General features: G+C 38.0%; 1 protein-coding gene across 15 annotated transcripts in view; it reads right to left on the reverse strand.

Moving 5' to 3' along the window:
- The window catches only part of DOCK3 (dedicator of cytokinesis 3), a 257,137-nt gene that overhangs the window by 85,619 nt on the left and 159,509 nt on the right, over positions 1-12,009 (reverse strand). For all 15 annotated transcript variants that reach the window (XM_084531292.1, XM_084531300.1, XM_084531299.1 and 12 more), the window contains 2 exons: positions 4,377-4,465; positions 1,099-1,224 (listed from right to left, as the gene is read on the reverse strand). In XM_084531292.1, the coding sequence (XP_084387418.1) occupies positions 1,099-1,224; positions 4,377-4,465 (215 nt within the window). The remainder of the gene's footprint in view (positions 1-1,098; positions 1,225-4,376; positions 4,466-12,009) is intronic.

Consider the following 12,009-nt stretch of genomic DNA (forward strand, 5'->3'; position numbering starts at 1 on the left):
TTCAGCAGGGACAGGAAAGACAAGAAAGGTGTAGGACCAACAGATATGTTTATCCCATTCAAACTCCCTGTATAAGCCATGCTGTCTGATGTTAAAATCCTGTGCTCCTGTGGTTTTCAAGTGCATTAGTATAAAACACATACTGTTCTAAACACTTTTATTTTAGTTTCTAGAAATTCTTCCAACTTACTCCCTACTTTTATTGTGCATCCTGAAGAGCCTCCATAATGAGGCTCCAACAACTGCTTTTGATACTGATGTGTCACTGCAGTCTTTCCAGTAATAAAATCTGATACATTTCCCATTATGCTTTCATAAAATTTCCTGTGTCTGGAAAGTCATCTTTGGTCTTGGTTATAATGCACGGCAAAGATGTAGTATTTCAAATGCTATACATGCAACATAATTAGTAAGCCCATTTGCTACTACGCTGTAAAAATCAAGGCTGTTTAATGCCTGTTTTTATATCTATTGATTGTATGACTGGCTAGATTCCAGTTTCCTCCCTAAATGAACTCTTGGCTACACTGGGGCTACCTCTGCTTGTGCCAAAAAGACAACCATCTCAAGCTGCTGCTCCAGAATTAAGGAGCAAACTGAGTACAGCAATGCTTCAGCCAAGGCAGTTCTTGCAGGGACTATGTGCTCTGTAGGACCAACTGGAAAATCAGACCGGATTTGCAGCCTCACGTACTGTCAGCGAATGCAAAAGGATCATACTAACTCCAAAAATCTGTGTGGCAAAGTGGAAACTCTTCTGCCAGGCTTTCCATTTTCATGAAGAAGAAAATTCATGCATTTCAAAATAAACATCTCTGTGCTTAGCCTATGTGAGGGATATCAAACTTGGGGAAAAAATAGAGCGAACTTTCAAGATCAACTCCTGTACATGTGAATTTATCATCTATTTATAGTGTGTCCATCAATTAAAATGCATTAGCATGCCTCCCTGAATCTGGAATTGGCGTTTATTGATAAGCAAGGCAACTCTTCTATTTTTAACCTTGTTTGAGTGAAGCACCCATACCAGTGACACTTGTTTAGGGGAATCTGAGAAAAATATGATCAATATTTTAAGATTAGAGCTTTTATGTTTACCTGGCATTATGACATCAGGGAAGCCCAGCTTCCTGGTAACAGAAACCCCTCTGTTAAAGATCATGGGGTTTTCCCTTCGAACCTGCTCCATGTCACCACGAAGAAGCTGAAGAGATATTATAAGTCCTGAAAAAAACAATACATGTTCATTTTTTCAGATCTAAGAATTAGATGTCTGAACATATAAGGTGTGCACGTAAAATATTGTTTTGCCCTATGGTTAATTTAATATAAAAACACAAGTAACAGATTTTTTTTCCTTTGGAGTCATTCAGAAGGGAAATGGAAGAAAAATCTGATTTAAGGTTAAGTCAGGAGCATAACATATATAACTACAATGTTTTAAAAATAAGAATACTCAATTTCAAAAAGTACTTAGCATTATGTCCATTCACTGTATACAGTGCATTACTACACATGCATGAACATCACCTCTATCTGAAACACTGCATCATATAATCCTGCAGAACATCCCAAAAGTGCCTTTAATTGCGCTTAATACCATTCAAGAAAATTCAAATGTTATCTGTTCTACTTGATTCTTTGCCTACTTCATACAAGAACGCTGATTTTAATGAAATTCAGTACCTCAACATGTCTCACAGAACCAACAGGTCAAACTAACAGAAAAATGGAGTAGGAAATGCTCAGCAGCTAGCTCTTTCAATGTGACCCTCTGTTTGGTATATCAACTGAATAGCTCGACTAGGAGTAATTACATAAGAAAGCAACTGGACTGTGATTAACTAAGTTGCTTTTAATTTATAGTATACTACATCCCTAAAAGAAGGATAAGGTACCGGTGAAGTTAGAAAATAAAACATTAAGATACCAGAAAATACCAGCAGTAAGACCAACCATGCAGGCTTAGTCTCATCTACTGAGCAAGCATTACCCGCCTCACAAAGCAACATGAATTACATTCACATTGTCTTTTTTCTACAACCTTTATTTCATTCAACGAATGATAGTCAGTCGATAGTTCTTTCTGTCCTCTCTGCTCACTGAATGGAACACCACATACCAAACACTGCCTTCTGTCCATAATCTTGTACAAAGTTGTGAAGCTCTGCTATTTCCTAAGCTCAATATCGTTTCGCTTTGCAAACAACATTTAGTCATTTTGTTAGACAAGTTTTTAGGGAAATGAAACCAGTAATATTCAGTCCACACCCAACACCTCCAGTAATTAATAAACAGTACCAGAATCAATCTATTACCTGTATTACCTAGTCTATTACCAGACTTGTAATAGAATTTGTAATGCAATTTTCCAGCATGGTATCGACAGACAGTACTTCTGTGATGCCCCCCATACTTTACACTCCAACAAACTTCTGCATAGCTGCTTCTTCTCCCCGAGAGGTTTGTTATCTACTGTCCAGTCATCTTTTCCTATCCAGCCTAGCCTCTCATTTTTTTTCTATTCTCTGTAGCAGATCTGAAAGACTAATCGTATGCAAGAGCTGGAGAGGTAGGGGGAGGAACAACCAGGGAGCTTTTCTCATCACAAATGTGATCTGAGCATTTTCTCATTGTAAAAGCTAGTTTGAGAGGTCCAAATTGCATTACTTATGCTAAAATCATGTCAGCCTGTAAAATTATCCTGCCCATTAGGGCAATATTGCTGCTGTTTCAAGCTCCTGCTCTAGAGATGTACTAGATCTTAGTGACCTTAGTTATTATTTTAAAAAGTTGAACACAAGAGTAAAAATCTATTTCCCTTTCTTTCTGCACTTCAGAAAAGCTCATGCCTGAAAAAAAAAAAAAAAAGTTTTAGGCAGACATTTGGCAGTGGAAATATATGCAAACAGTTCAAATTTTCCAAGTTGTTAACAATTCAGAATAATGCTTTAATAATAAACGGAAGATGACCTTAACTGTTGTAATGAGGAAGAGCAGGGAAGGAGACCAGCTTTGAAAACAATAATTTCCAAACTTCAAAACCGTTTTATTTGCTTACTGTTGTGCTTAATATCTTTGGTGGGACTGTGAACTGCATATTATGCTACAATAACTGAATATGCAAACAGGTGAAATTAAGACAATACTAGTATTTGGACATCCGTATGCCTTTCTGAATCATACACTCACTTAATAATCAATGCAAAGCTACCTGCAACTAAGCAGAAGGGTTTCTTTGCTGGTTTTATTTGGAATGGAATAGCAATGACATACCTAAATTACCAAACTACAAGAATCATTAAATGAGGTAGCAAGGTAAGAAAAAAGAAAGAAGATTTACTTTCCATATTTATTTGTCATTCACCACGAAAATAAAAATTAATTTGGCAGGTGGCAAAAACTCTGCCAGGAAAGTTACTCTCCTCACCTATTTAATGGAACATTTAGTATTAAAACTATCATGGAAAGACTTCTTGGTAATTAACCTGTAGGTATGAAAGCACCATTTATTTTGTGTCAGTCAGAATTTTCTGGACAGTCAGATAAGACTAAGATCTTAGACTAATTTAACATCTGGTTTTACTTCTTTTGACAGGGACGCACAGTATCCTCAGGAGAGCCACCTAGTCTACTGCGGGGTGTCTCTGCCCATGGCAGGGGGGTTGGAATTTGATTATCTTTAAGGTCTCTTCCAACTCAAAGCATTCTATGAATCTATGAGAGCAAGTGTTACATATGTCTGGTAGCTGGAAGTTTCGAGGGAATCACAGGAAGAAAGGATGATCCCTGATTTACTCAGGGAAATCCCAATGAGTACATTTAAACCCTTTACCTCCTGTGTAGCCAAGTCTGGTCACAGTAATGTGTGTCAGTGTCACAAAGAAACACTTAAAGGAGTTCTGTCAATGCTGATAGCCGCTGATGTATCCTCCAATAGGCTAACAGTTTTCACAAGCACAGATACACACAGATACACAGTAAATGTAATAGCCCATAAGCTAATACAAACCCCTTAGCTCTCTCCACCACTGAGATCTTCTGAGATAAAATTACACTACAGATATAAAGGTGAAGGAAATTTAACACAATGAATTCACATTATTATTATTATTGTCAACTGTATCTGAAAAGGGAAGATATCAAGCAGGTTTTTAATTCCTGGTTAAATTGGCAAAGGCAATACAGTTTACACCTGTAAACTGAAGACAATTGAATTTTATCTAAATTACTCTTAAGTCATCACAAGTAAGTACAGAAATTCAGCTATGCATAATTTCACATCTCACTGAATTACTCTACTGTAATTAATTAGCAGCCTCCTAAAGGAAACCTGTAGCTGTACTTAAGACAAAAGCATACAAGTAAATATTTACCATAGTTTGAGCTGGGTGCTGTGTATTTGGTGCTGGACTTGCGAATAATATTTTCATGGATCTGACACCACTCATTTTCATTGTTACACCTAAAATAAAAGAACACTATTTCAAGTTAAAAGCTTTCTGGTAAACCATCTTATGATGAGAAATTCAGCTTTGTTGTAGAAATAACATGAAAGCTTTTGTGGGGTTTTGATGAATGAGAAAAACTCTTTTATTTAAAAGTGGAAGGAAACAAAACATTCCCATATAATTATCTCCTATTTATGGACACTTTGGGGTCTGTGGTGACTTTTCTATCATTAAAGCAATTATTTCACTCTTCATAGTATGAAAAAAATGAGGAAAGATTGACATCTTTAGCTGAATTCTCTGTACATAGAAAATTAATTTGAAGCTGAAAGTAACCTGCCATATATGCATATATATATTTTTTTGTTAAGCACAAAAAGAAGTTGGATTCAAGAAATAAAAAGTGGATTTTCAAAGATTAAATAAAAAAAATTAAATATCTCATATTATATTTATAATATAATATTATAAATATTATATGAGATTATATTTATATATAATCTCATTATATTTATAACATAAAATTATATTATACATATCTCATTGGCACCTTGTTTTTTGCTTACCTACATACTTTATAGAATGCCTTAAAAATGATGTAGCCCCCAAACTGTAGGAAAAGGATATGTACACTTCTGTTTGTATTTTACCTTGTGAAATATGTTTTCACAATTGTGTTTCACAATTGTTTACTTATCTATTCGCAACTTTAATAAGCATTCGTAAACACTATTTCCATTTTCAGTTACACCTCTAAGTCCTTGATACAAATTACAATATAACTGTCTGTCAACAGATCTATCATGTTTCCATTCAATATTTTTTCACCAGGAAAAATTCAATTGCTAATATTAGTTTCAATAATACACTGCAATTTGGTGTAGATTATAACATTGTTCTAACAATATTCATGCAAAATAGCTGGCTGCACTGTACTTGATTAAGCAATCAAATCCCAAACAGCTGGATGTACATCTACCAAATCCACCACTTAATGGCAGAGTCTATAAACAAAATTGTTCTAAATGTTTCCTAATTCTGTCTTTCCTGATAGGCCACGCAATTAAAGGCTTATCTTTTTGAACAGAAAGGAACAACAGCAGGTGGAGAAACTGACAATCTCAGCAGAGGAAATGCGGCACCGTGACCCTGCTCCTCCCACAGCTGCCATAGGAGGATGTTCAGCACATTGTCCACCCGGTAAGTCAATTGGAAAGATGCTCTGGGTTGCTTTACAGACTGAAATGGATTACTGCCTTTGGGGATATGGGACTCATCATGGGATGCTGGGGAAGAGGATATTGGGATTGGTCAAGACATGAATTGCAGGGAAACAGTGGGTCAAGGGGATAAAAAGGCTCAGTCATATATAATCAGGCTGCTGTCAGGATGTTTACAATACATTCACAACTATATTTTTTTTTGAATATTTACTGTATTTGGTAAATACCAGTATGTTGTGTAAACATCCATTTAACTAGTATTTTGCTTATGTGTTTCCACTGTCATTTGGGAGAAGACATTACTTGGCAGTCAGTATGGATCTAGAAACTTGTGCTCAGTTTGGTGTTCCCTAATAGAAAAAAGGTCTGTGAGCACCTGTTGTATGAGCAGAGGCTGGGGAAACTGGGATTTTTGAGCCTGAAGAAGACAAGGCCAGAGGGAGAACAATAACAGCAGCTTTCTAATACCTACTAAAAGTTATTAAGACAACGGAGCCAGCCAGGTTCTTCTTGGTGAGATGCTGTAAAGCAACAGGCATAAACACAAGTAACTAAAGTTCAGACTGGATATCGGGAAAGGCTTTTCCAAGAGGACAGTCAAGCATTATTGGAACAGGTTGCCCAGAGAGGCTACGTACTCTTCATCCTTAGAGGTTATGCAGAAGTGACTGGATAAAGCAATGTGGTCTGCTCTCAGACTAGAGAGGTCCCTCTCAACCGGAATTACAACTCTTATTTATCTGAACATTAAAGTCGAATGGCTGTATTTGCACTAGCAATGAGCAAAGCTGTATAACCCATCTGCTAGGCTTGAACAGAATCATAGCAGGAAAAAAGTGCCATCAGTGCTATAGCTTGTTACCACATAATGAAGAGAGAAACTATAAATTTTATAAAGTACTTGATACTAGTGTAAGCACAGCTGTAATGACGATTTTACAAGTCTAACAATCTGATTGAAAAACAAAAATGGAATCTCTACCACAAACAGTTCTATTGCTAAAAAAAAAACACAAGGTGATCATGTCTAATTGCCTTTTAGATTCAATCATTGCTCAGATTATCTAAAGCACAAACGAAAGATTTAAAGTTCCCTACAAAGTCAGCAATTTTTAACTCAGCAACGATAGTGATTCTTATTTCTCCTGAAATGCTAATGAATTAAATGATTAAATTAAATTTATTTCCTGTTGATTTTTACCTTAAAACAAATAATCAAAAAACCAAACAAAAAACCAACCAAACAAAAACAAACACCAGAAAACCCAAACCAGGTTATAAACTTTCAGCTCCTAAAAAGAAAGGAGTCTTGAGAGAGAACTCATTTTGTAAAACTTGTTCCAAGCATATTAATATTTTTTTCCTCCTATTGTTTTCCCCCAAGAGTATATAATTTTGGCAAAATTAGGCTATGATACGTCCCAGCTACTACAAAGCCAATAGGGATATTTTGGCTCCTGCATTATGGAATTGAAAATCAGTCTGGCAAAAGGAATTAAGACTATCTAAAAGAACTGGTAGCCAGCTAGCAATTTTCTTCAGTATTGCAAAACCAGTTACTGTCAAGAATAATGAGAGAATCCCTGCAGCCTGTTATGGTACATTTACCAATACCCCCAGCAAATGCTGATTATTATAAATACAAAAGGAATAAACAGCTTGGAATAAATTAAGCATGATGTACAAATCGTAATAAAGGAAAAAAGGAGGAAAAAAACTTCAAAATAGAGTTACTTCCTCCCAGTATGCTATCCAAAACTATTTGCTTGACTTAAAATGCTGATCAGATCGTACTCCTCTGTTAAGAGGTGAGGTCAGACTGGGGCTATCCCATGTGAAATCTTAGCTCTACCTATCCCAGCACCCCTCCTTTCACTGTGCTGGCTTTAGGTATCAGACACCTCAGCTGACCGTCAGAACATACGAAGATGAAGAAAAGCTTCCCACAGTAGCACAGGAGATACTGCTTAGGCAAGGTGCCCGTGCCTGGCTGCTTTCTGCAGTCCATTCCCCTCAGGTTTTTGGGTTAGGGATGTTAGAGTGTACATCCCTGACTATTCCTATTCCTCCATTTATAGACCTGCTATTGATAAAGTTGTTTAACCCACTCCGAACCTGCTAATTCTGCCTGCCTCCACAGCATCCTATGGTAGTAAAATCCAGATCGCTACCTGCTTCCTAAAGAAGTACTTTCTTCCACCTCTTTTTATGTGATCTCCTCCTGATTTCATTGATTACTCCTAGCTCATGTACTCTTGTATTCAGTGAGCAATAGTTTACCATCCTCCACGAATTTGTAAGACTCAGTTGCATCCCTTCCTGCTACTCGTTTCCTCCTCTTCAGACCTTTTCAGTCTCGTAAAGAAAATACCCTAGGCCATCAAAAATTTTAGTTGTTCTTCTCCATATCTTCTGTAAGTCCTACACCCTTCTGGGAGGGGAGGTCAGATGTTCGCACAGAGCCTGTGATACAGGAGCACTTTGGTAGCCTTTCAGAACGTAACAGTACGGCAAATCGAGTACATTTGAACTCTCCAAAACAATCTCTCAAAATCAAATCAAAACAGGGCTAAGACATTAATGGACCATACAAAAAAGGCTTTCAATTATTGTACTGTTCTATGTGAACTCAGAACTTTAACCAATATTCAGCTCACTCATCGGGAAAAAATTATCTTCACATTCTTTATTCCTCTTCTCTTGCCAAGACATTTGAAATAATTTTTCCTCTTGCAAATAATATTTTCCTTAAAGTAAAAATGAAAACAACAGGACAAATTTTATTCCATCCGTCACCATCACAGATGAGACTACAGAAAATTTCTAAACTTTGATAACTTTTCAGTTGCTCTGTCAGCCACCAGAGTGCAAGTTAAAATAGATTTCAGCCTCCAATGACTTATGCCTGTAAATTAAGCTGGAACAAAGTTGTCCCAAAATCAATGGAGTGTAAATATAGCTTAAAGCCAGTTTTGTACCAACTACTGACGTAAGCTGCACTTTACATCTTGAACACAAAGAATACTCTCACAAGGTTGAAATGCTGGCCTGAAAACACTTACCAGTAATGCATTTTATTGTGTTTTGTTATCATTTTACTTGTCTAAATACCAAATACATTACCAAATGTATTTCTGGTTTCATTAAGAATTTCCTCCTAAGCCATCCATTACCTCTTCAGGTTGGCTGGTTCTACAGTAAATTCACCATTTGGAATGTTTGCCATACTACATCAGACCCTGATGTCAAACAGATGGGGACAGAAATACAACGTCCAGCTGGGCGAACAGCAACAACTGAATTTCAAAAGGGAAAGGCATTCAGGCAATATACTACATTAAGAAGAAAGAATTTTAAGACCTCGTGCTGGAGAAGAAAGGTAAAACACAAAGAATTGAGAAAAAATAGGACAAAAACAAAATTGAAAAAGATAATGTGACAGAGAAATACATGAAGGTTTCCATTTCTAGGGAAATGGAAAAATCAACACAAAGAGTAAGGAGCAGTAAGCAAAAAACTGCACTAAAGATAAAAATTCATATAAAAGTATGAAATCAAATTTTCCAAGAAAAAAAATACATGGATTGAGATTTTAGTTTCCATCTCACTTTTAAATGCATATTATTAAAAAGAACTATAAAAGTAAACCTTCATGCTTCTACATAATGAGCTTATATCTAGAGCTGTGGTACTATATCCTCTTAGTAAGATTATAACATGACTGCAGGATTAACCAACAGGAGAATCTGGATTGTGAGCAGAAAGACTTTTTCAGACATAAATCTTTAACAATAGCAAAGCAGACTGGTGAAATAAATTGATTTTTTTGTAAGTGTTCTCTCTTGTGGATCCAGCAATAGTCTCAATTGAAATGCCACGTATTTGTTTCATTGTCTGTTAGGTTTTCAGTGTCTCAACTTTTTTCCAGCTTCTCCCAATAAAAAGGCTTTTGTGGATATAAGCTTTAGCCAGATAGTGCAAAAAGAATGCTTCTTATTGCTCCTTCAAAAATACAAACACACTTCCCTCCTTATTTCATCTTTATGATGTTTTTGGCTTGGCTTGAGGCATTTTAACAATAGTAAGAGTAAGAGCAGCAGGTAAGAAAATTAGTTCAGTGTTGCTTAAGCATTCATGTACAATTTCAAATTTACAAAACAAAAATGCTATTTCAGTATTTGTCTACAAAGCAAGAAAAGTTAGCTTAAACAGATGAACGTGCAAAGAGAAGATGTAAGCAGATAGACCTGTGAAAATATTCTGTCATGGAAGATCAACAGCTATTAAAGCTGCAAAAGGGATAAACTGGCACCCCTTAGATGCATCAGTGTATTTTCCCTTCTGAGCATTTATGTTGCAAGTTTACAGAGAACACTCCAATCAGCAGTGCCATAAAAGAATGAGGTACAACACTCAAGCAAAAGATAATGGTGATAGAAATTAAAAGTGTCTGATTATAGAGTTGAATACTGTTACTTGCTCTACATCCTCTCTGAGAAGACAATAATGGCTGTGTGTGGATGTTAAAAACAAAGGGTTTCGGGAAGCAGAAGCAAACAACAGATGGTATAAACCTACTTAAGCATTTAGGCAGATACAGCTGGTATTTCGGATGGTCTGCAGGGAATCCATATTAGCAGCACACTTCAGATTAGGAGAAAGAAGAGGGAAGCTCTGTATCCTGTGGTTTTTTTTTCTTGATAATAGTACTGGAACTTTGGATTGCTCTAAGAGGCTGCATGAATTGATGATTTGTCACTGACAAATGGACAACTCCAGTATTTTAGAGGTTTTTCTCTTATTTTTCAGCAAATAAGAAACTAAGGATGCATTAAAAAGGCATCAAAGCAGAAATTATATTGAGAATGTTCCATTAGGGTAAACATTCAAAATGTAGCAGTTGCAATACATTAGCGTATCTCTACAAAGCCAACATTATCAAATATCATAACTAAAGACCATTGGTTTGAGATAAGCTGAAAATGAATGGTTACAAAATGCCAAGATTATTGGCTCCACATGACATCCTGGTCTCCAAATTGGAGAGAGATGGATTTTCTGGGTGGACCATTCAGTGGATAAGGAGTTGGCTTGAAGGTGGCACCCAGAGAGTGGTGTCAATGGCTCTGTGTCCAGGTGGAGGCTGGTGACGAGTGGTGTCCCTCAGGGGCCTGTCCTGGGACCAGTGCTGTTTAATAGCTTTATCAACGACATGGACAGAGGGACTGAGTGCACCCTCAGCATGTTTGCAGCTGGCACCAAGCTGAGTGGTGTGGTTGATAAACCAGAAGGAAGGGATGACATCCAAAGGGACTGGGACAAGCTTGAGAAGTGGGCCCGCATGAACCTAATGAGGTTCAACAAGGCCAAGTGCAAGGTGCTGCATCTGGGCTGGGTCAATCCCAGACAGGACAGACTGGGAGAAGAGCTCATTGAGAGCAGCCCTGCGGAGAAGGACTTGGGGGTTCTGGTGGATGAGAAGCTGGACATGAGCCAGCAGTGAGCACCTGCAGCCCAGAAGGGCAACTGCATCCCGGGCTGTGTCACAAGGAGCGGCCAGCAGGGGAGGGAGGTGATTGTCCCCCTCTGCTCTGCCCTCCTGAGGCCCCACCTGCATTGCTGCGTCCAGGCCTGGGGCCCCCAGCACGAGAAGGATGTGGGGCTGTTAGAGCGGGTCCAGAGGAGGGCCACAAAGCTGATCAGAGGCTGCATCAGCTCTCCTGTGAAGAAAGGCTGAGAGAGCCAGGGATGTTCAGTCTGAAGAAGAAGAGTCTCCAGGGTGACCTCATTGCAGCCTTTCAGTACTTGAAGGGGACTGAAAAAAAAGATGGGGAGCAACTCTTTGCTCAGTCAGATAATGACAGGACAAAGGGGAATGGTTTTAAACTGAAAGAAGGGAGATTTAGATTAGAGGATAGGAGGAAATTCTTCCCTCAGAGGGTGGTGAGGCACTGGCCCAGGCTGCCCAGAGAAGCTGTGGATGCCCCATCCCAGGAGGTGTTCAAGGCCAGGTTGGATGGGGCTTTGGGCAACCTGGGCTGGTGGGAGGTGTCGCTGCCCATGGCAGGGGGTTGAAACTATATGGTCTTTGAGGTCCCTTGCAATCCAAACCATTCTATGATTCTTGCTACAGTTTTCATAACTGTTGGCAAAACAAGAACGGAAGAGCTGACTGAGAGACTTTTCTTTGCACATACAAATATCTAACATATTACGAAATATCCTAGAATCTTTCACTGAACAGTGAAAGCCATTTTATTCATGTATAGTTTCACTTGACTGGCAGATTTTCTGCTGCTGAATGCACTTCTCACAGAATAACAAAGTTCAATAAC

This window comes from Aythya ferina (assembly GCF_964211825.1).
Source record: "Aythya ferina genome assembly, chromosome: 10".
NCBI classification, from domain to species: domain Eukaryota; kingdom Metazoa; phylum Chordata; class Aves; order Anseriformes; family Anatidae; genus Aythya; species Aythya ferina.